Genomic DNA, 22,775 nt, shown 5'->3' with positions numbered 1-22,775 from the left:
AACCTTGTAGGAAGCCGAGGCTTGTCCGCGACTAACCAATCATGGGAGGTGGGGTTTGGATTAATGGACACAGAATAACAGTCGCGACTCAGTACTCCGTACGAGGACACAGTATCGTCCTACGCGCCTTGGCCCAAGCATCAAGCAATCGCGCTGCGCACTGAGAAAGGACGCGTCCCTTTCCCATCTTTCACCTGGAATCTGAGCCGTCGATGCGGTTATGCGAACATGAGCCGATCAAAGTGAAGCGATCTGTGGCATGTCTGCCTGTTTCCCAGTCTCGCTCTCCGTGGACACAGAGAGCACCTACATGTCGCCGGATCATGGATTTCTACTGTGTATCTGCGTGTCACTTTTGCCGCAGCCCCATCCTGGACATTTCTTCCGGTCTTGGCACAGACTGGGGCCCTCGTATACACTACGGTGGACTCCTCCGTCCACATGGAAGGGCCGGTCAGCAGAGACCTGCACCTTGTGCATGCACCGTTGAGCAGCTAGGATGATCCCAAGCACTCACTTCTCCACTAGCTCGGCTCCATCGTGTCTCTCACGGATCAAAGACCCGGTGAGGTGCCTTGAGTGGTCAGAATCGAGCAGGTACCTTTCGATGGTTGGCTGGGGGTATTGCTCCACCTCTTTTCGGCGCCGCTCAATTCTCTACCCTAGGCCCTGTCGGAGATACGAGCACTTGGTAGCACTTCGGCCCTGGGGTGGTTCAAGCACGCGAGTGGCCGCCCACACGTCGCTGTCTGTTGCAGTGCTTCCGGGACAATTATCCATTGGCGTTTGGCGCAGAATCGACGTGCCAAGGGCTTCGGATACTTGGTCCTAAACTTCACGGCCGCCGGTGACGAAAAATTGCCACAGAGCTGCCTACCCCACACATATTGGCTCTGTAGCCATACAAGAAATGTTTGAGATCATTCGTGGTGTTGTTGGTGTGAACGCATTTCTTGACAATCCGTAACACAGTATCAAAAGCAACATCAGCACTAACCACGATCATGGCCTTGACCGGCGAGTTCCAGACCAACTTTGGCCAGAGTACAAATCCATGGGACTTCCAGCTGTCCAACAACCTCTCATTCATACCGGACGCTGCTCACGAATCCGTTCTCGAAGATTTCTCGGCGCTACCAGGCTCAACCTTATCAACACTCGCCTCCGAAGGGCGTATGCCCGAGTTTGTCCAGCCACAGGACTTGCATGCACAGGATGCCGACGCCTCAAGCCCGTCGTCCATCAGCCAGACATCGCTCCCAAGGAGAACGGGCTCGATAGATTCAACATCGAGTTCATCTGCATCGCTCAGTCGCGAACAATTCCTGCGGCGCTTGTCTCTGGCGACAACAGATCTCCATGACGATTCATACAGACCCAGGAACACCCCAGCCAAGCGGAAGAAAACCACCACGGGGCGCATCACACCGCGGTCTGACAAACATGCCAGAGAGCTGGAACTGAACCGCAAAGCGGCAACAAAATGTCGAAACCGCCAAAAGGCCTTTATCGAACAGCTCCAGCATCGGTGCAAGAGGGAGGAGGAGAAGATGCACATCCAGAGCTCGCTTGTCTCTGCTCTCCATGACGAGGTTGTTGCCCTCAGAAACGAGCTTCTGCGTCAGAGCTTCTGCGACTGCCGGTTCTTGTCGAGCAATTCAATGTCAATGCGGCAATAGTAATACGGTATGCAGGATTCGAAGGACGACTTGAGCTTTCCGCCATCATGACGGGGATATTCTGCCACCGAATCCGCAAATCGTCGGGCAAAGGGCATTGGCCGGCCAGCATTTAGGCCTCGCCATACACGACGATGAGGTGAGATGACAGCCGTCAGAAAAAAAGCCTTGCGGGGATTACCCCAACATGTCCCAACAACCGCCTCCTTCGCCGATTCTGCCAAAAACACGCGATACTAGTAATGAACGACAACATTCATTCTCAAGTCCGAAGCTCCATACCGGAAATATCGCCTTGGAGTCACCAAAGGCCGGCCTGGAGAAACGAAGGGCATGCGTAGCGATATGCAGCAGATATGAGTTTCCTTTTCTCGACTAGCCAGCGCAATCGATCGATTCTGTACTCGGGCTCTGGTGACCTGAGCGAGTGTCAGTATCCACCATGGAAGAAGCACGCAGGAAGCCCCGACGATAATGTATGTATGTATTGATGTATTTATGAGTGTGGCATTGTACGCAAGCTTTTGTATTCTTATCAACAGCGACCATATACAGCCAACTAAGCTAATCAGCGGGACACTTGGACATTCGTTGTCACTCACCCCCCCTGCAGTTCACGCAACTGGAATTTCGTGCAAGCTGCTTCGCTCGATCCACAGAACAAGCTATCGTACTAGATTGAGTTTGCTATTAGGAAGCCCGCCAATTCGAATACATCGTACAATTCTGCTATTTTGAAGTACTGTACCACCGGATCCGATGCATGAGACTCGGTGTTAACTCCGCCTGCTCGCGGTATACGGCCAATCCCATTCACCGCCACCTCACTGGTTCAAACCCGTCGACATTAAACGGCAGATGGGGGCCCGCTGAGCAAGGAGGTGTAATTACATAATATCATGATACTGGCTCTATGAAAGACACGTGCATGCCACATCTCGCTAACGCCGCTATATCAACCGCCCAACCCACGGTGGCGCATCTACAACTTGGCGCCTTCTTTCTCCCTCTCCCCCTTAGCCTCATCCCTCAAAATCCGCTTCAAGATCTTGCCACTTGCATTCTTCGGAATCACGTCGCGGAACAGGACGCCGCCGTCCAAGCGTTTATACTTGGCCAACTTCCCGGCGACCCAATCGTAGACATCGCGCTCGGTCAACTCTGCGGGCGAAACGCCCGGCCTGCGCACGACGTACGCCCGCGGCGCCTCGCCATCCAGCGCACTCGCCGCGGCGACGCCAATGACAGCAGCATCGACGATGCTTGGATGCGTGAGCAGCACGGCCTCGATCTCCGGCGGGGCGACCTGGAAGCCGCGCACCTTGATGAGCTCCTTCTTCCGGTCGACGACGTACCACAGCTTGGAGCGGCCGTCGCGGTACATGATGTCCCCCGTGTGGTAGAATCCCTGGGCATCAAAGGCCTCGGCGTTGGCCTGCGGATTGTTGAGGTAGCCGCTGATGACCGTGGGTCCGCGCGCGCACATCTCTCCCGGCACGTCGTACGCGGTGATGTCTTTCCCGTCGTCGTCCACGAGCTTGATGTCCACGCCCGGGATCGGGCGGCCGACGGCCCCCGTGGTGTCGTCCTCGGGCCAGGGGAACATTGTCAGGATGCACGACACTTCGGTCATGCCCATGGCTTGCACGAAAGGCGCGGAGGGGTGCAGGTACGGTCTGATGGCCGCTTGGGTCTCCTTGCTGAGCGGCGCCGCGCCCGCGAGGCCCGCCCGGATGGACTCCAGCGAGTACTTTTTCAGCAAGGGCGACATGGCGATCGCCACGGCCATGGCCGACACGACGTACATCTCTGTGACTCTGAATTTTTCGATATTGGCGAGGTAGGCTTCCAGCTCGAACCGGCGCATCACGTAGCTGGTCTCGCCGAGCTTGAGCGTCGATGTGTGGCACCGTGGCGCGATGGCTGCGTGGAACATCGGCAATGGGTAGATGTTGATCACTTCGTAGGGCCGCTTGTACACCGTAGGCGAGTAGACGAGTTCGTGCTGGGCGATCAGGTTGCGGTGCGAGGAGATGGTCGCCTTGGGCAGGCCCGTCGTGCCGGAACTCGTGAAATACGCGGCTGGCGTGGTCGTACTGGTCGCGAGCGAGTCGAACCGGACCCAGTCTTCTTCGCCATGCCCAAGAAGCTCGGTCCAGCTCAGAAAGCCGTCCGGGACGGGTTGATGGGCTTGACTGTTGAAGATGCGGATGTTGGTGCGTGGGATCCCTGTCTCCTTTGCGGCTTCGAGGAGCGGTTCAAGGAGTTCGGGTTCGCTGATGAGGAATCGCGCGTTGGTGATCTTGACGTGGTGTTTCAGTTCGAGGGGCGTGTAGCCGGGATTCGAGCCCGCGAAGACTGCCCCTGCACCGGTGATGGCGAGGAAGAGCAGCGGGTAGTAGATGTCGTTGAATGAGTGGATGAGCACGCAATCGCCTCGTCTGACGCCAGCCTTGTGCAATCCCGCGATCAATTGGCGGATGAGCTTGCGCGCCCGGACGTGCGATACTGAGCGGCTGGTGTTTGTTGCATCGATGAAGATCTGGCGGTCAAGGGGTAAGTGGGAGAAAAGACGGGGTCAATTGCGTGGAGATGTTGCATCTACTCACTGGCTTGTGAACATCATACTTCGGCTCGTCGAAAATCCATGAGCAGATGTCTTTGTTGGGTATGTCGGGTACTGGACCCGTCGCGGGGAAGACCATTGCAGCGAACCAGCTGACGTATGCTTGTTCCTTGTACCGAGTAGATCCAAGCCTGCGTTGAGCCTTGGGGCAAGCGGACGGTCCTGCAACACGAGAGACGACCGACACAGTTTGCGGACGGCTCGAAATATCGTCTAGTTTTCAGATAATCGTGTTGTCGCAATGAACGCGTCAGGTTGGAAGACGACTTGTGTTCGAGGGCGCAGGGATACCAACATCAGCTCGCTCGACATCGCGCCGCGAAGTCTGTGGCGTATATATACTGGGGGAATTAGGATGCTCTCAGCGACGATGCTTACTTGTGGGCTGCAAAGCTTGTCTCTCGACTCCGTAGCGTCGCATGTAATTACGGCGTACCTGATGCGGCGACGCTGCTGACATTGTTTCATCAAACCGGAGCCGATCCACGAGTGATCAGTGATCGGCTGCTGGTGGCCGGCCTGAGACAGACTCACATAAGCATAGGATGAACCGACAGTTCATAACCGATGGACGAGAGACAGCGTGGATGGTGTCGACTCCTGAGCAGATGAAAACGAGGACGTACGATCAACCCACGTCGAGCTTTAGAAAGCTGGGATCCTTGTCTAATATTCTGTTCATGACTGAGCCCGAGACGCCGAACAATCGCGCTGGAATGAGCTGGTGGAGCGAACATGGAGATTATGTAACAGTTGAGCCGCCAAGTAGGCGATCAAAAGCTGTGCGCTACTTACCCAGGTACTCGTACACGAGCACGCAGTACCAGGCTTTTGTTTACCAAGGTTCATACAGAGTATGCTGGATCCATTGGCCTGGAAAGCCGACGCCCGCTGCGCCGTCTCGGCCGCTTGCCACCGCATGCTGGAGTCAAAACCCCAGTACGGAGGACTTCTGTACAATTATTGGCGTCTACTGCGTACTTGTTCGACGGCACCGCCAGCAAGAACCTCGGATGATTCCATACGACCATCGGCTCGCTGACGTGATTTTGATTTTTGATTTTGATTTTCGATACTGGTACTCCGTACTTCGCTTCAAGTACATGAAATCGGAATCACCGTCACGGGATTAAAGAGATTTGACGAGCCAGATCGTATTGCCGTTCTGGCCTAACTCACCACTCACACCCTGGTCGAGACAAACAGGGAACCGGGTGAATCCCACGCGAGCGTAGAACTTGTATGCGTTTTCGTTCGCCGCCGCCATGCCGAGGTGTACCCCTTTGGCGCCGTGTTCTTTGGCCAGCGCGCAGAAGCGATCGATCAATTGTCGCCCCCAGCCTTGCCGCTGATGGGTGTCCAGCAGGTCTATATGCAGATGCGCGGGCCATTCGTCCATCATACGCGGGTGACCTGTTTGCAACATTCCTTCTGGATTGAACATGATCTGCCTGAGCGCGTTGGGGAGGTGCTCGTTCCATCCCGTGGGCTCGTCGGGTTCGGGCTTCTCGAACCCTTCCGACTTCAAGTACGGTATGTATTTTTCGCGGTAGTCCTGCACGAAGCCAACCGTGTCGGGAACGCCGAGGAGGTACCCCACCGCGCGTCCTGTGCCATCGTCTACGACGAAGCAGCTTTCGGGTCGCAACATCAGGTAGGGTCGACACCACAGGAAGGAGGCGTAGTGGAGGACCGTGTCGCCTCCGGTGATGAGGTCTGGGGCACATGTCTCGCGGAACTGGATTCGTACGAGTATTGATTAGAGGGGATCGCGGTGTTCGGACGGACGGGGCAACTGACGATGTGTATCATTGCATCCTTGTCCGAATCCTGGTACATCCGAATGAATGCCATGTCAGCGGCGTTCCAACGCGCGGGGCAAGACGGGGGAGCGCGTGGTTATTGTCGCTCTACGCATAAATTAGGGACGGAGGGCGTGAGGATTGTCGCAGGTGAGGGCCAGGACTTTTAAGAGCAAGACGTTGTGTAGGCACCTGCGCGACCGCCATCTTCAGCCTGAGCATGAGGCCGGGTTGCGTAAGAGGAGGGACACGTCGCGGATTTTCGGAAACATCGTGTGGAAAAGATGCCCACAAAAACACCAAACACCGGCGTTTTCCCGTAAACGAGATGTAGCGCAGCCCTGTGGGGCGGGGCAAGGCTGTCGCCAACAAAGCAGAAGAGACAGTGCCCACGTTGAAGCTCCGTGACCAGATGGTAGCTATCTCCATTCTGGAATAAAGACAACCACTGCTGTCTTACGTTCATATCCTCAGCGAACCCGAAACCGTCGTGCTGTCGACTACCGATCGCGACCAAGCAGCGCCTTGTGAAACTCTCGCTGTTCGCCAAGCGCATGAGCCTTCGAGTGAAGATGAATTTCACCGCCATTGGACTGAGACGCATAGAGGGCCGGTGCTTGATTGACTTGCTAGGCACGGTATCGTGAAGTAAAGTCAGGTCAGTTGATCATGAGCACCTCCGCATACCCTCCTTCTGCGGGCGCTTCTTCCCCCGGTTCAGGGCCACACTCGGTACACAGCCCATGACATACGTGACTGATCTGCTCCTGCTGATGCTGTCGGACAGTACCATACCCCTTCGTCCGCCGCAACGCTCGCTATTGCAGCCTTTCCCGCGCTTGAAGGCTTGAAGAAGATCGAGTTCGATGGCGTTGGGGAGTTCTTGATGCCGGACGGCTTATGCTTCCAGAGGGCGCGGGAGGATCTGTATTACGAGCAGTTCATCCTGCCGGATGAGAACCGGCTCTTTGAGTGGCAGTCGGCGCAGTGGATGGTCGGTTGGGAAGAAGTGTATATCAAAGATGGTAAGATCGTCGAGGATGACGGATGATACAGCGAGGGACGCCTGTAGACAAGCGCCTTCGAGACACGACTCTGCAGCTTGTCAAGTTACGTATCGCATAGATCTTCATAGGTCATTGAACCCGATGCAAGGCTTGTCTCCCAGCTGTCTATCCCTGACAGCCCAGGTCCACGCCCTCCCCGCTTCGCCAGTGTAAAGTCCCACGAATTGATCATCTCTTCCTGCTGCCTTCAAACGACCAGCAGCTTCAAGCGAGTCAGTCGTCGTGCAAGCCAAGAAATGCTCAAATTCGGCATCGTCGTCCAGAGCCAATGCATTCCCGGAAATCCCATGACACAAGCAGGGCTCTTTGGTCAGAAGGCCTCGGTTCCAGATGTCCTTTTGCGCCGCTGTGATGGCGGAGTCGATGCTTGCTTGCAGGTTGGGGAAGTGTGGCCGTAATGACCTGAGTGCGAGAACCGCGCCGGGGCCTCCGTGACAGAATTGAACAACTTTGTCTGAGCCCGGCGGCAGGGACGACGGGAAGTTCCCGCTAGGGAATTGTGTATCAAGCAGTGAAGTCAGCAGCGGCTCCAGCGTCTCAGCGCACTGTGGGGAGGAGAGAACAAGCTGAGCGAGGATGCCGAATGCGCCATGTGCGGAGCCCACGTACGCCTTGCCATGCCAGGTCCATGGGAATTTGGAGCGCAGGATCCTCTGTACAGTCTTGTGTATCGTTGTGTCAATCATCTCCGCAGTCTTGGATGCATCCTCGAACGGCGACCGAGCAAGACGAAGATAGTAAAGATATCCTGATCGGCCGTACAGCCACTCGTCTGAGCCGCCCGTGTCGTTGACGATGCTTTCGTAGGAGCAGAGCTTCTGGACAAGGCTTTGGTCCCGTTCTATGGCGGCGCGTAGGGCCAGCTGCGCTAGAGCCTCATTTCCAATGCCACAATGATTTGAGTCGACGCTGTCACGATGGCCGGTCGTTCCCAGGTCCAGGTACGACTGAGCCCAGTCGAGAAGTGACTGGCCTTTGAAAGCAAGATCAGGGTAGAGCTTAGATAGCCGCAAGAACAGGTATGCTACTGAGGTCGGGCCATAGTACAATCCGTGAAATGTCCATCCTGTCGAGCAAGTCTGAACTGGTGGGTTGTAAGTGTTGATGCGTGTCAGGGAGGCGACAAGTTCTTTGTGAGCATCCGCATGAAGGGAAGGAGTTTTGTCGTTGTCAAAGTGACGTGCGGTCGGACTCATCATCAAGTATCCTTAGAAGCTGGTCCGGTGTCAGTTGATGAGTTTGAAGGATGGTTAATGGTAGTCGTTGCTCCTGCGGTTGCAATCAAGGGAAGCCCAAGTTCTGGACCCTGACATCATTCTGACACTGATTTCCACTCACCCAGCGCTCACCCAACACTCATCTCACATTCATCAACGCGACAGGACCATTTCCCTCTGATGTCAATTTCTGCTCACCGAATCAATCATGGCCATCACCTTGAGACTGGATGTGAGCAATGTTCGGAAGCCCCTTCCGAGTCTAGATTTGTCTGAAGTTCAGCCCCGGTCAGAAGGAATTCAGCAGCGCATGTCGTGGTTGCCATCAGAGCTGTTTGCGACCAGTCTGCACCTCTCCTCGCGAGGCCAGCGGAGCAAGCAGCGTACATGGCCACCAATGGCGTCCACAAGTATTCCTGGGCAGTGAAGCAGCACCCAGACTGGCAAATCAAGCTAAGGCAAACAGTTCGTGCGCACGCAAAGTGAGCTCCAATGTTCATGGGAAGGGCAATGAAGCAGCACCCAGACCAGGCAGATCAAGTCAACCAAAAGGTACTTGTACTGTCTACACGCAAAGCGAGCTCCAATGTGCGCACCCACAGTTTGTTACGGTACCTCAGGTACCCTGCCAATTAGCTACCTACCTAAGTACGGAGTACTCCGTACTGTGTGCTGTGTTCTGTTGAATGTGGCTGAGGCTTCCCCACGCCCCTTGCTTTAGGAGCTAGAAGCAACCACGCCAGAGAGCGCCTGGAGCGTCTGCGGCAAGGCTCCTCAACAGTAGGTTTTGTGCTTAAAGTATGGAGTATTCTGTGCAGGTCCCCCGCCATCTCGCTTGCCTGCCTAAAGTGCCTAAGCCGTTCCCTCCCGCTGCTGGTGAGGCGACTTTTGGCGAGGCCACAGTGTTAACTACCACCGATAAGTTTGTTGACTTGTGTTAAGCCACTCGTTGCTGGTGGTGGCGAACTGTGCGGCTAACACCTCTAAGTAAGTATACGAAAGTACATACAACGTAGGCACAAGGCTACTACATAGACAGTCTAGGCGAGCCCGTGAGCCATAAGGTGCCAGCTCAACCACCCCTGGGGCCCCGCCCCGTGTCCGCCTCGGCTGTGCCTGTGCCTATCTCCCCGCATGTGGTTGTTTGTGCCTACTTAGCTAAATAGCCAAAGGGCCTGCGCAGCCTTGTGCCGCTTGCACCACTTGTTTCCACGATAGTCCTCCCATGCACGCGCCGCGCTCCGTGAAGCATACAGCTTCGTGGCTTCGAATGAGTCGAGTGGAGTTGTCTCAGTCGAACCAAAATGAGAGACAGTAATTAAAATTACCCGCCACAGCGCCTGTGGTGTCTGACAGAGCATGAATATGTACGTTTCCATCTATATAAGACTCATAACCCTACCTAGACACCAAGATCACGATGCCGTCGATAGCAGTGCTTCAAGCAACACCGCAAGCTGTTCTGACCAGTGTCCTCGATTCTCACTGTACATCGCCACTCACCGTGCAAGAAAGTACAGGACAGAACGGGTCCCGACTCGCCGACACTTCAACTCTTCGACTCTTCAGCTCCAAAACTCACCTCACCGGCAGGCTCGGCCCCTAGTTACGTACTTCCACAATGTCCTCATTCATCCTCCCCGACTGGATCGCCGGCTCTCCAGAAGTAGAGGTGACGATTCCCCCGAATGTGACAAAGGACCAACTCCTCGCCTTTCGGCCGTTCAAGAACTGGCTTTCCACACTACGGCAGTCAATCACCAAGCAACACCAACAACGACCACAGCAGCAGCATCGGTGTGACGACCACAGCCAGAAGCTCCCTAACGGCCACCCTAACTACGACTCTCTCTACCAGCTCCGCCGTATTGCCGTCCGCTCTGTCGAATGGGCAGGTCCCCGCCGCATCCTCTTCGTCCTCCTGGAAAGCGTGGTGCAGAGCGCGATCGACGCGCGACCTCTCCCGGGGATCGTCTTCCTACGAGGCGGCAGCGTCGCGATCCTCATGATCGTCAGACCGGACGACGACCCCGTGACGAGATTCGTCGTCATGACGCAGCAAGCCCGCGTGCCGGCCGGGAGTTTTGCCTTTTGCGAGATCCCCGCGGGGATGATCGATGACGAGGACGACGCGTTTGTAGGCGCCGCGGCGACGGAGATCAGGGAGGAGACGGGCTTGGTCGTCCGCAGGGATGAGCTTGTCGATATGACGGAGCTGGCGGTGCGGGATGACAAGGATGACCATCTGCAGAGAGCCGTGTATCCTTCTCCCGGCGGGTGTGATGAGTTTGTTGCGCTTTTTCTGTGCGAGAAAGTCATGCCCAGGCGGGAGATTGAGCGGTTGAGGGGGAGATTGACGGGCAATAGGACCGAGGGCGAGAATATTCAGGTCAGGTTGGTGAGATATGAAGATCTGTGGAGAGAGGGCGCGCGCGATGCGAAGACTCTGGCCGCGTGGGGCTGTACGAGAACCTGGTCAGAGAAGGAGTGCTGGGCTAGGGTAGCAGTTGATCGTGGTGCACAGGGATGTCAGGGTCTGGCAACGAAATTTTTTTCTACATGTGACAATTAGGTGTCTTCATAGCAGGCTGGCCACGTCGGTTTGGGACTCCAAGCTCCTCGAGCACTCGAGCAGGACCGATTTCCTTCCACTTGTCCAGTTGCTGTGCATTCGTCAGCCACACCATGCCCATCATGCCGGCGGCATTGGCACTCGCGCCCTGGAACGCTGCTCGGCGTCTGGGAACGACCATAATCCAACGCTTGGTGAGCATCACGTTGTGGGGGAAATATTCCAGCGTTGTTTCTGTGCAAGATTGCCACGCCTGCTGGGCCTCTCCGTGGAGGGTTTGATACATCGCATGCAGCCGACCAGGCGAGGCATGTGTCGAAGAATCGATGGGTCGAATGAAGTACTTGAATGGAATGTCCATGGGGTCGAGGCCATGCTGCTCGGGAAACATGGTCAAACCGTTCGAACAAGGGATGACTTGCAGGTGTTTGTGCAATCTGCTGCAGCCGGCCTCACTCCCACAGTTGTACATGACGAAGTGTTCGTCCGGCAGAGCTTGCATGACCGTCCACGCGGCAGCGAGGTCGGTCCTGTCGAGGCTCTCAGTCTGCCGCTTGAACGAGTCCAGCGTTAGGATCAAGTATTGGGGCCGGAAGACGGCAAACCGGTTCAAAACCAGAAGGTGCGTATCACGGATTTTTGACACGACCAATTTCGGATCGGCGTCAGCGAGGTCGCTCCCAGGGCCATATTTCGGGACTGTGTCGACTCCGGCATTTTCGGTGGCCCCAATTGTCGCCGGCTTCGACGCCAGCGCGGGACATATGCGGAAATCAAACTGCGGGAGGAAGGTTAGTCCGTCACGACAAGATCGGTAGAACAACCTTTTACCTGAAAAGCTTTGTCTATAATACTGATGACCGTCCCTGGACCGTAGAGGACTATTTGCCGGGCGACCAGATCGTCAAAGTCTGCAAGGATCCGGGTCTTGTCAAACAGCATCCTGGTGGTTGAGCAGTCGGTTTGGAGGCAGACAGTCACTGCTACCCCGTATCATCTTCACGGACGAGGTGTAGAACCGAGAATATATCGACTGTGCACCCATTGTCACTTTGCGTGGCGATGTTTGGAACTTTGGAACGGCAGTGCGGAAAAGTCGAAGCTGAGCTGAGCCCCTGGCGATCCTGGTCGATGTCAACAGGTAGAGCCGAAGAAGGCGAAGAGTTACCGCACCAATCACGCTGTGGACGGCGGAAACGCCACAGCGACCATGGAATTGGGAAGCTTGCTGCATGGTGACATCTGCCGCGCACCCGCCAGAAATTGATAACCAACACTCTTTTCCCACAAGCTCGCTGTTCAGTCCTGCTGGCGGCGCAACGCCAGAAGACCGGGAACCGCAATCTGCGCCTCTTCATACATTGGGTCAAGTGGTGGACCGTTTCTGACCAGGAAGACACACTGGGCAAGCAGCAGTTCTGCCACCTGTTTCACATGCGGGTCGAGGTCAACGAGCGCTTTGATCTCAACTTCAGGAAGCGCCAGCGAACGACTCTCGAAAGAAGCCATGGCCTCCTCTATTCTTACCACGTCATCGTCTACAAGCGCCGAGCCTTCAACGATCTTTGCTCGGAATGGCGCCAGATCTCTTCTCGCCTTCCGCAAGGTCGCGGGAGTCATCTGGCTCAGTAGAAGCGAGGAGTACTTACGGCTGTCCGCTGATATGGGGAGTGCCTCGAAGTTGGTCGGAAAGGCCTTTGCATGACAATCCGATGACATGAACTCCCACGAGGGGATCTCCTCTTCTTCTAGAAAGAGCACCGTGTCAACTTCAGCACGGGATGCATAGTCGAACGCTAATGAAGCCCGATAAGGCGCATCGAACATTTCGTGGCAGAAGGGACTGTAGAGCCATGGTTTCTCGATGATACGATCCCGCGCCTGCAACAGCTGCAGCTTGGCCTCCTCTCCAGCGTCACTTCTTAGAAATGCAAGTATGCTGTCTCTGTCGCTGGCTTCGTCGAAGAGATCGGCGAATTTGTACAACGGCGATCTCCTCACGGCTTCCGGGAGCAATGTCGTCAGGAGGCAGAGAGAGTCGGTCAGATCCTCAGCTGCGTGTTTAGCAGCAGAGGAACGTTCACTGTGATCTGGCTGTTCAGTCCAACCACCTCCGGCCTCGATATGCTTCCAAAGCCTAACAAGATGATATATTGTAGCCTCCCGATGCAGCGGATCAACTGCTTTCCGTATATATTTGCCATAATTTCGACCGAGTAAGCTTTCGTCGAAGTAGAGAACTTGATGGGCGTTTGCAGGGTTATCGAAGAAGTCGTCCATGCGCGCAATATGATCGTCGTTGACAGACTCAAAGATAAAACTCTCGGGCCTAGTATCGAGAAACCTCCGAAGCTTCCGAGGCCCGTCTCTGAACTCGGCAGGCAGGGCTGGGTAGAGGTGGCGGATGTAGACCTCGTTGAGCTCATCACGCTCGCCCTGAAACAATACCTCATCGACAAGGACCGTCGAATTGCTGATGATGTTCGCAGGAAGAATCATACCGTCCGCAAACAGGATCGAGCGATGTAGCAACGCCCGCATGTAGTTCTGCGGAGGAACGCCATATTTGTTCATCTTGGAGTTCACGTTGTCCATGGCAGGGCTGAAGGCGAGACAGCCGACGGTCTGTTTGCAGGCGGGAGAGTCTTCCTCCTCCTCAACATCTACTGAAGTGCGCACGGCTTGGAACATGACTTTCAACAGTCCTTCGATCGACTGGTGATGCTCATAGTTTCCAACCAGCCAAGCGATGCCGCTTGAGATCTCAAGCGCTCTCGCTGCCCCGTTGACTTCCCCACCGCACAGCATTGCCAGCCCACTCAAGGCACTGACAACCCATGCTTGTGCATGCACCTGCGGATGATCTCCACGCGTGGCGGCTTCTTGGAGTCTGATGTGGTGGCCACCGAGCACTTCCAGGCCGGTAGTAAGTCGCCTGCAGAGATCTTGCCTGGCTTCACTCTGCAATCTGTTACCTGTGCGGAGTGCGCAGTGTACCAAGGCCCATAGTTCAGAGCAGCTCTTTGCTGGGGCTATCTAATGCTTTAGTCAGTACGGGTTTCGAAGACAACAACGCGCAAGCATCACCTGGGATTCTTCGGCCTTGAGGTCCATGTTCTCCAGAATCGTGTTCCAGTCCTGCCGAGGCGGAATACCTTGATTGAATGTTTGCAACAGTTGTGGAGGCGCCGTTTGCTCTGCTTTTTGTCTTCGAAGAGGGCCACCAAGTCCACCAACAGAAGTTTGCACCAGTCCGGCCCCAGGTTTTGGGCCCATTTCAAGATCTTTTGTCCAAACTGAGGGAAGCTGCTCTCTTCCGTGTGCCTCTCGCCAACGAAGTGGCCATTTACCAGGCAGAACCCAGTGCGTGAGCCTTTCTCCAGGGTCATGGCCGAGGTGAGACGGTGTATTGCGGACTCCCATCGGCTGCCAGGGTACGTGAGCCAGATGATGGCGGCTTCCTTCTTGCTCGAAAGGAAGCGCAAATAGTCGAGATTGTCATTCATGTCACTTCCACTGAAGCCAGCAACCAGCCACACGGTCCGTTTGAGCAGAATGTCGAGGACGTCAGTAGCAAAGGATGGCAGGCCTTGAGCTCGCTGCAGTCGCGTGTCAATACAGCTGACAGGATCATAGCAGGACCCGTGGACTTTGAACAAGAATGTGACTTTCCCACTACCGAGCTGTGGCATAAGAGATCGCACGAAGGCGAATGCTTTTGCTCCATTCACAACTAAGACCAGCGCCGATTTTGCAGTCGTCAAGTATAGTCGGGAAGAGATCTCTCTGCCGTCCACATGAGGATCTCCAGTGATTTGGTAGCATAAAGGAGTCCTCTCCTCGATCGCTTTCTCAAGGTAGTTGTCAAAATTCGTGGTCATGACAGCGGCCACTGCTCCTGTAGCGAGAAGGTTCGCGGCCCATTTGTGAATCTCGTTGAAGGCGTACGTCCCGTCCTGCAGCTTTTCAGCCTGAAACGCGTCGAGCACTTGCAGGTATTGCTGTCCCAAGCGCCTTGCAATCACTTCGGTCACCATGTAGTTGGGCACACGGTCCTTCGTTCGCTCGAAGAAGCCCAAAAGCCCTTCAGACACTTCTCAGGATGTCAGTGAGTGTCCCTCCGACGACGAAGTCTTGGAGGCGTACCCCTGTCAGGTCGCATGTCTGCGGTAGCGACTTCAAGAGCTGAGGCCCACAGTAACTGTACGAAGTCATTCCACATAGGCAACTGTGTTGGCTTGAACGTAGAGATGGCAGCGCCCAAAAACAGGGTAGCTCTCCCTTTGGCCTTCTCCGTGAATGACTCGATCCAGTCGGTGGCTTCATCAAGATTGTTTGCCTCATAGACATGTTGAGCTACCTGCGTTGGAAATGCTAAGAGGCCGGCAGCAACTGCCGCCTCAAGCAATGTCCGTGTCTTTCCCATTGTTGGGGATGCCGCCGTTAAGAGAAGCCGCTGGTATGGATGTGGCCGAGACGGGGCATAAGTACATAAGTGCGTGAGGCTCCCCTTTCGGCTGCACCAACAGGCGTTCGCCGAGCCTCAGTCCCTGGGGGCCGGGATGGGACGATGAGGCTCTTTCAGCCTTGGTCGACTGTGTGTGACATATCTCCTGATGGAGGATGGCACGATGGCCGTGGCTGGGCCTCAAGCACCAGATTGCAACGTGCACCTGTATGCACAATCTTGTCGAATCGCACGAGCAGGTCGTGGCATGTTCACCATGCTTGTCCAACCACAAATCTAACAACTGAATGCATGGCTAGCTGTGGTTTGCTCGCCAGCCTGACTGTAAATCTTGGATGTTCTCGATGGGCGACTGGCGCATATGCACGATCCCTAATTCGTAGGCCAAGAATGAAGGCTGCTCGCCAAGGGTGAATGGGTGTTTGGCTCTGCTCTGGTGTTGCAGCGCAAGGCTCGTGTTGGCCGTTTCAGCTGGTGCTTAGGCGCTGTAAGTGCCGGAGGCATCAGCGCAAGAATCCCTTAAGTACTACTACCCCGTAGTCCGTGTCCAGAAGGAAAACTCGGCATAAGCCACATGATCCCAGTGGAATTGATAGACTTGCCTGACTAGACTTTACCGGCCCTTCTAGGTGCCTGCCCCTGAGACCAGCTGAGCTAGATTGCAAACCCACTCGCATTCGAACAGAACCGTCGCTATCAGAAGGGACTTCCCTTTTCCTCGCCAGCCTACCTCTACATACGTACTCCGTAGGCACTACAGAATCCCCAAGCGGTACGCAGACATTCTCTTCGCAGACCGCAGGCAATACGAATGTGAACAGTTCTATCCGCGCCATGTGGTCTGGAGCAGGAATTGCGCAAACCCAGCTGTCACAGCCGTGGCCGGCTCGATAACTTCAGATCGTTGTCCGTAGACATCTCAACATTTTGAAGTGCTCTTGGGCCGGTGCTTCCTTCCATGAGGATGTTCACTGCTTCTTGGCCTGGCCGCAACTTCCTCCACCGCCAATTCCTCACCAGTGGACGATCCAGACCGACACCTTCCATGATGTCGACAATCCAATTCCCAATAACCGGCAAGTACTTGAAAGCATGGCCACTACCACCTGTCGCAACCAGGACTGAGTCTTGACCCGGCAGGTGATCAATCACATAATGGTTGTCGAACGAGTCGGTATACCAGCATAGCCTGGTCAGCTCGATATCGATTCCCTCCTCACTCAGCTCGGGCAGAAACTCTGCGATGAAGGACTTGAACACTTGCATTGCTTGCTTCGGGAGTTGTGTGATCTTTTCGTTCTCTGTGTACCTCGTGATGGGTATGCTTCGTTCCTTGCCATCCGGTTGTACCTTTGGGTATGTGTACTTTGTGCCCCTATAGCCAATCTTCAGATACCCCCTGTCATCTTGCGGAAAGCCATAGAGCCCACCCCTGGCGCCATCGCGCATTTTGTAGGACCATGAAGGAAAGCGCTCGGGAGCAAGCCGTTCGAAGAGCGGTGAGGAGCGCGGGATCTTCAGCATGATGACCGAGCCCGCGGTGGTTTCACAAATGCCATCCAATTCTGGCAGCAATGATGGAGTCCATCCGCCACAAGCCATAATGATTTTTGATGCGAGGTGTTTCTGGCCGTCATTCGTCTTGATACCAACCACCTTCCCTGCCTCGTCGTAGCAGAAAGTCACGAAGCAGCCAGATTCATGGTGGAGGACGAATCGGACCCCGAGGTCTTTCGCCTTGTGAAGCGCAAATCGACATGCTTTGTCTGCAACGGCGATGCCACCAGTCGCATCCAGAACGCCCAGGTATCCTTTGCCTCTCGACTGTTTTTGGAACGGATCGATTGCATACCCGAAGCCTTGGCTTCTCATGATCTCTGCATCTCGCGGGTCGGTAGTGATGAGTTGAGTATCGACAAAACCAGCTCGCTCCATATTCCTAATTGTTGCCTTCTCAAAAGGTGGCAGTTCTTCACCATCAACCAAGGACAGATGGCCATTGTTGACGAATACCCTGTCGGTCACGTCCATGCCATCTGGGACGCATTTACCGGCTCTGATCTCATCATTCCATGCCTTCCATGATCTAATGGCTTCCGTCGATAAATCCTGATATTCAGTCTGCTCGCCGTACGCTGATCGAATGATCTTGTTCAGATCCGCTGAGGCGGCGTCAGAGCCGCAGAAATAGTCGTACTTTGTGGCTTCGTAAGACTGTGCGTCGAACACGGTGACATTGCTGTATCCTCTCCGTGCAAGATGGAGAGCCGTGCTCAGGCCGAATACACCAGCGCCCACAATGATAACTGCGGACGTCTTGAGAGGCGGCGTCGCCATATTTCAAAGGTGCCAGGGGGTACAACTTATTTCCGCGGGAAATCTGATAAACCTCGAAGGCACGTTTTCGCAAGCTGCAATGAAAGCCGCCGTGCCGTAGGTTCGGTGGTGAAGACTGATGCAACGGAGAACAACGAATCACCAGTATTGTACCTCGAAACGCCAAGATCATGGCGAAGAGGTGTATGGTCATGCGCAGTCGGCTTATGAAACACTCCATCCAAGCTTAGAGACGGAGACAGCAGCGGAGCGAGAGATAAAGTGTCATCTGGTTAACTGCTCTGACTCTGAACTGCTCCTGTTCCTGCATCAAGCCCAACTTCTAGAGCTGGTACCTATAGGTGGTCGCACGATCGGAGAAATCTCCTGGCGGCGTTGCAACTCCTTCCCCAATAGCCTTATCCTTCTCGTGTTCGCGGACATTATAAATATATCTTAACACGCACCAGCCGATCCACGCGAGGAGAAGACACCCAAGGCACCATGCATGGCCCAGTCGATACTGAGGAGCTTGCTTTACGACGTAGATCTGTCCGGAGACAATACCGCCTGCCGGCAGAGTCAGCACTGGGCAGTCATGGTTTGAAGCTGGTCGACTTACCGATATTAGTCAGAGTCAACGTTATGCCAACCGAAGCAGCCCGTTTCCCATCCGGAGCGGAGTTACAAGAGAGCCAGGCCATGTTTCCTCCGCCACATAGGAAGATGCAGGTCGAGATTAAGAAGGTTGCGAAATATTGAACCCCGACAGACACGCGGTCATAAGCGAGCAGGATTGAATAGCCCACCATTCCAAAAGGGGCGGCCGCGACGACCAGAAGGAAACGCTTCTGATATTTGTCTGACAGGAAGCCACCGATTGCGTAAACTATGGCGCCCCAGAGGAAAACTAAGATATTCTCGTTAGCACGTGCAGCGATCACTTTTCAATCAAGCGGGTCCTTACCTGGGATTGCGAGGTATTGTGCCTGCTTGGTTGAGTATTGGAACCCTGTCTTGATAATAATGGGAAGGAAGACACCAAAGCCGTACACGACTGTCATCACCGCTAATTGGATACCTCCATGGAGCCAGGTCTTGACGTCGGCTACAGCCAACATGAAATCTTTCCTCGTGTAGTGGCCTTGACCGCCGTTGTAGGATTCTGTCAATTCGGCTCGTCGCTTCATAATGATTCGGTCTTCTGCGTTGAGGAAATATGCAGTCTGGTAGTCCTTAGGGATGAGCCAGAAGCACATGACGCCAATGACAATTGTGATAATGCCCTCAATAATATAGAGCCTGTTACTGTCAGTGTCCCGCTCGGCCCGTTTGGGAATATCTTACCATTGCCAACCTTGCTTTCCAGCTGTTCCGTCCATGTAGAGGATGGCAAACGCGATCAGACCACCGAAGGCACTTGACAGGGCGGCAGCAACTGACTCGATGTCAGCATGGTTGACTGAGGTATGATCGAGGCAGAGATATACTATAAAGATATGAGATCCTCTGGCCGAGTTCCTCACGCTTGTACCAGTTTGCCATCAAGAGAACAGAAGACGGGAACAAGAAGCCTTCGAAGAGACCTAGTAGCAAGCGGCAGGCTACAAGACTGGGAAAGCCTGTGATGAATCCATTGCCCAAGCAGACTGCGCCCCAGCAGACAGTGACAGCGGGGATGACTCTGTTGAATTGTAGGCGTTTGGCAAGGAGAGAAGAGGGCACCTGGACGCGATGAGTCTGCAGCCTTGTAAAGCTTCAGCCAGGGTTTGCGACTCACTTCAGCCAAGATGTAGAATACGTAGAAGATGGAAATGGCGATCTGGTGCACGCATCAGCGAGAGCATAGCACGAATGCCGAAGAAATTCACATTCAACTGGTTGCCTTTGAGGCCGATGTCGACGATCATACCCTGGGAAGCGGCGTAGCCAATATTTCCTCTGTCCAAGAAGCTGATCAACGTCAAAAGCATCAGAATCGGTGCCAAGTAGATGTCTAATTTGGCGACTAGCCGAGCCTCGCGTTTCTTGTACTCCTGATGCTCCTGAGGAAGGGCATCTTCGACAAACTCGGCGATCTCAGCTTTGGCTTTGAGGTCTTGAAGGTCGTGATCGCCACTCGCATTAGACGCCATGATGGTTCTAGGTGTGTCAATGACCGAAGCCACGTGTTTCAGGTGACAGTGGAAACAGAGTCGGAGTCGAAAAGATTCGATCGAGCAGGCGAGATATGTATAATACCATGCTGGAGCGTAGTTTCCCCGCTACTGCAAGACAGTATGGCAATCATTCCATCCACCCACATGGCCGGTAATATCGAGCCCCGGCAATTGTTTTCTGCCGACTGCGACCTTTCTTTGGTTGGGACTGGAACTGAGTAGCATGGCTCGCTACCAAATGCTGGAAGTTCATAATTGCCGGAAATACCAAGGCTGCGCCAAGTTGGCTGGATGTGATGTGAAGACTGGTCAAGAGAGAATGTATAAGGAAACCCACCTATGGAGGACTCGAGTTTTTTCTCAAGCTTGAAAGCCAAGCACGGAGGAGCCGGGGCCATCTCAACCCCATTTCTTGGATCGCGGGGCGCTTCCTGAACAGGCGAGGCTTGAGATGGGTATCGTGGACGAAGCAGTCTTGGTGTCGAAGCTGCTGTGCGACTCAATGCCTATTGCTCGGCGTTTAATTATCCCGTTTTAGCGATCTGTTGTCTAGGATCGGATGGATGGTGACTCGATTCTGACCTCTGTAAGAGCGTCTCAGAAACATGCATGTACGATACAAGTTACAGACTCGACATAGCAGTCGTGGAGGCGGCATGCGCAAGCAAGATGAGGACATAATGACATTTGCAATACGGGAGTAATGTATTGTGTGATCTGCTCCCGTACCCGGATCGGACCGTTGGCTTTTTAGGAATGGGCGAGTTCCTCAGTCACACCACCTGGAACTTTCTTCTCGGCTACATCGATTTGGGAAAGGGCGCAGAGATAATGTTAATGGGCCTCAGCATTTGACAATTTGTGCTCATGGTCGGGAAGTGTGGACGCAGGATGTGGTGATCATGAGAAGATGGAAGGAAGAAGCCTGTGAAAGTGCAAGAGGGTGAAAAGAAGGTGAGCAGTAGGTGAGAAAACTCATGGGTGAATGATGGCCGAATGAAGCGCAAGGGGCTGGTCGGGCGCTGACTAAGCTGGCTTTTCTTGGCACATGGCGCGCTCTGCGAATTCCTTGGGCGAAATAGTCGAGCGCTTTCGCTATCGATTCAGATCAGCAGACGGAACCCAAAAATTCGTGGTCTGAAATGTGACAGGGGCAAAGATGGTGTTTAAGCCTAAAGACGAGCAATTTACGGAGTTCGATGACCCGAAAGCGTTCGAGAAACACGACTGTCTCTCCTGCCGGGTTCTAGGTATGCCCTTCCCTTCGCACCAACCAATTACTGAGGTGGTTAATACTTAACTACCCTTGACAGGCTCGACGGCTTTCGTGTTACTAGGTGGCTACACATATTTCTCAGGCATGCAGCAGCTACGAGCATCCAGGCAGGCGATCGAACTCAGCAAATCAAAGTACAAGTACGGATCGCGGCAGCTAGGGATTGTATCCTTGTCGGCAACTTTAGTGGGCTTGGGAATCTACCGAATGTTCAACTAGAACTGATATCGCTGGGACCTTACGCGAGCTGTGGAGAGTACAGTGTGTCGTCGAAATGATGCAACACGGGAAATGAACCTGGCTGGTTTCGAACATGTATTATTAGGGGCGTTCAAGTCTATCCCCTCCTGAATAAAGTCTCTAATCTAGAAGGCTCAACATGAGCTGACACATGCACGTACCATCATGAACAAAACTTCGCTATGCCTGGTGTCATGTCTTCGTAAAGAATTCCCTCGCGATGCAGAAACATGCACTCTGAATATAATAAACTTCACCACGCTCAAGAATGAAGCGTTAAATGCGTCCTCGCTTGTTGCTTCCTGTTCCGTCCCGTGGTCCAATATTGGAAATGTCGAAAAAGTCGGGTATCTGAAACTTGCGTTTAGTGCCTGCAGTGAAAGTAAATTCTCTGGCCGATGATCTGGTTGCATGACGCCCACTGCCGCTTCTGTGAGGAGTTCGGTTGCCCCGAGCATTGACGGTTGCTGTTCGGCTGGAGTGACTTGATGTGGTCGCATCAGTGGGCGCATTGCCATCCTCGTCGGTCTGCATGTCGTCGGACGGGATGGACACAGTATTTCCAGAGAAGTGGAAAATCGGTGTAGGTGCAGACTGTTCATGCGTAGCAGAGGTCGGATTGTCGTCGGTCTGGGTCGCAGACTCCGTTCGCGGTTGCTCAGACGTTTCTGACGGAGGTGTGACTGGCTGCTCTCTCGTGGGCGTCATGCTCCGCGGTCTCTGTCCGGATTCACTTCTTTCGTCATCACTTTCGTTCTGGTGTAAAAGAGCAGAGCCATCATATCGCTCGGTTGCCCATTGCCTCACTCGCCAGCCCTCGCCGTCCTGCAATCCGAGGTTTTCTCGGTCAAGAAAGCCCAAAAGATCCGCCAAAGCTTCTTGGTAGCCGGCTTGCCGACTGGCATTCTGGTCGGTGACGGCAGACTTATAAAGGTTTGTAACTGAAAGGGCGGCGGTCCGGAAGGCCTGGAGCAGTGCTTCAGGTGGCGCAGGACGGGCCGAAGGTAAGGAGGTATTGAGAGACCTCATCGAGTCCATGGTGAGACTCGGTACGGTTTTGCAGGTCGTAGACCGTCTGGTTGGGTCTGTTGCAGACCTTTGCTATCGAAGAGGGGTTTGTTTGGGTTGCTGCAGCGGCTCGTGGAAATTCGCTTGGCAGAGAAGACAATGAAGTGGTTGTACAACAAAAAGGCTCAAGCCTTAGATCGTGTATACCACGAACAAAACATTTAATGAGATGACGAAGGGTAGTGGTTAACCTGGTACAAACCAATTTCACAAGCTGCCTGGTGGTGCCAGCGCAGTCCAACGTTGCCCTCGGACTAATGAACTCAGTAGGCGGCAGTCACATGT

The 22,775-nt window shown here is 54.2% G+C and overlaps 12 protein-coding genes across 12 annotated transcripts; 4 read left to right on the top strand and 8 right to left on the bottom strand.

The window, feature by feature from the left end:
* Positions 1-1,004: 1,004 nt before the first annotated feature.
* A1O7_04426 (uncharacterized protein) lies at positions 1,005-1,679 on the top strand (the record flags this gene model as incomplete). Its single annotated transcript, XM_007758437.1, has 1 exon — positions 1,005-1,679. The coding sequence occupies one exon, from the start codon at positions 1,005-1,007 to the stop codon at positions 1,677-1,679; it is 675 nt and encodes a 224-aa protein (XP_007756627.1).
* A 982-nt stretch (positions 1,680-2,661) lies between these two features.
* On the bottom strand, positions 2,662-4,384 carry A1O7_04425 (uncharacterized protein; the record flags this gene model as incomplete). The annotated part of the gene is made up of 2 exons (XM_007758436.1): positions 2,662-4,221; positions 4,289-4,384. 2 exons carry the CDS (start codon positions 4,382-4,384, stop codon positions 2,662-2,664), a joined length of 1,656 nt encoding a protein of 551 aa, XP_007756626.1.
* A 1,050-nt stretch (positions 4,385-5,434) lies between these two features.
* A1O7_04424 (uncharacterized protein) lies at positions 5,435-6,159 on the bottom strand (the record flags this gene model as incomplete). The annotated part of the gene is made up of 2 exons (XM_007758435.1): positions 5,435-6,043; positions 6,106-6,159. 2 exons carry the CDS (start codon positions 6,157-6,159, stop codon positions 5,435-5,437), a joined length of 663 nt encoding a protein of 220 aa, XP_007756625.1.
* A 617-nt stretch (positions 6,160-6,776) lies between these two features.
* A1O7_04423 (uncharacterized protein) lies at positions 6,777-7,158 on the top strand (the record flags this gene model as incomplete). The annotated part of the gene is made up of 2 exons (XM_007758434.1): positions 6,777-6,839; positions 6,895-7,158. 2 exons carry the CDS (start codon positions 6,777-6,779, stop codon positions 7,156-7,158), a joined length of 327 nt encoding a protein of 108 aa, XP_007756624.1.
* A 78-nt stretch (positions 7,159-7,236) lies between these two features.
* Positions 7,237-8,370, bottom strand: A1O7_04422 (uncharacterized protein; the record flags this gene model as incomplete). Its single annotated transcript, XM_007758433.1, has 1 exon — positions 7,237-8,370. One exon carries the CDS (start codon positions 8,368-8,370, stop codon positions 7,237-7,239), a length of 1,134 nt encoding a protein of 377 aa, XP_007756623.1.
* Positions 8,371-10,012: 1,642 nt separating this feature from the next.
* A1O7_04421 (uncharacterized protein) lies at positions 10,013-10,890 on the top strand (the record flags this gene model as incomplete). Its single annotated transcript, XM_007758432.1, has 2 exons — positions 10,013-10,785; positions 10,872-10,890. The coding sequence occupies 2 exons, from the start codon at positions 10,013-10,015 to the stop codon at positions 10,888-10,890; spliced, it is 792 nt and encodes a 263-aa protein (XP_007756622.1).
* Positions 10,891-10,946: 56 nt separating this feature from the next.
* Positions 10,947-11,905, bottom strand: A1O7_04420 (uncharacterized protein; the record flags this gene model as incomplete). The annotated part of the gene is made up of 2 exons (XM_007758431.1): positions 10,947-11,741; positions 11,795-11,905. The coding sequence occupies 2 exons, from the start codon at positions 11,903-11,905 to the stop codon at positions 10,947-10,949; spliced, it is 906 nt and encodes a 301-aa protein (XP_007756621.1).
* A 357-nt stretch (positions 11,906-12,262) lies between these two features.
* On the bottom strand, positions 12,263-15,389 carry A1O7_04419 (uncharacterized protein; the record flags this gene model as incomplete). Its single annotated transcript, XM_007758430.1, has 3 exons — positions 12,263-13,999; positions 14,119-15,056; positions 15,110-15,389. The coding sequence occupies 3 exons, from the start codon at positions 15,387-15,389 to the stop codon at positions 12,263-12,265; spliced, it is 2,955 nt and encodes a 984-aa protein (XP_007756620.1).
* Positions 15,390-16,301: 912 nt separating this feature from the next.
* A1O7_04418 (uncharacterized protein) lies at positions 16,302-17,768 on the bottom strand (the record flags this gene model as incomplete). The annotated part of the gene is made up of 1 exon (XM_007758429.1): positions 16,302-17,768. One exon carries the CDS (start codon positions 17,766-17,768, stop codon positions 16,302-16,304), a length of 1,467 nt encoding a protein of 488 aa, XP_007756619.1.
* A 322-nt stretch (positions 17,769-18,090) lies between these two features.
* A1O7_04417 (uncharacterized protein) lies at positions 18,091-19,882 on the bottom strand (the record flags this gene model as incomplete). The annotated part of the gene is made up of 7 exons (XM_007758428.1): positions 18,091-18,317; positions 18,370-18,657; positions 18,715-19,049; positions 19,095-19,185; positions 19,238-19,472; positions 19,528-19,569; positions 19,619-19,882. 7 exons carry the CDS (start codon positions 19,880-19,882, stop codon positions 18,091-18,093), a joined length of 1,482 nt encoding a protein of 493 aa, XP_007756618.1.
* A 1,183-nt stretch (positions 19,883-21,065) lies between these two features.
* On the top strand, positions 21,066-21,401 carry A1O7_04416 (uncharacterized protein; the record flags this gene model as incomplete). Its single annotated transcript, XM_007758427.1, has 2 exons — positions 21,066-21,156; positions 21,220-21,401. 2 exons carry the CDS (start codon positions 21,066-21,068, stop codon positions 21,399-21,401), a joined length of 273 nt encoding a protein of 90 aa, XP_007756617.1.
* Positions 21,402-21,698: 297 nt separating this feature from the next.
* A1O7_04415 (uncharacterized protein) lies at positions 21,699-22,460 on the bottom strand (the record flags this gene model as incomplete). The annotated part of the gene is made up of 1 exon (XM_007758426.1): positions 21,699-22,460. The coding sequence occupies one exon, from the start codon at positions 22,458-22,460 to the stop codon at positions 21,699-21,701; it is 762 nt and encodes a 253-aa protein (XP_007756616.1).
* Positions 22,461-22,775: the final 315 nt, after the last annotated feature.

The sequence above is a fragment of the Cladophialophora yegresii genome (assembly GCF_000585515.1).
Source record: "Cladophialophora yegresii CBS 114405 chromosome Unknown aczIN-supercont1.3, whole genome shotgun sequence".
NCBI classification, from domain to species: domain Eukaryota; kingdom Fungi; phylum Ascomycota; class Eurotiomycetes; order Chaetothyriales; family Herpotrichiellaceae; genus Cladophialophora; species Cladophialophora yegresii.
This window is presented reverse-complemented; position numbering and strand designations above follow the sequence as displayed.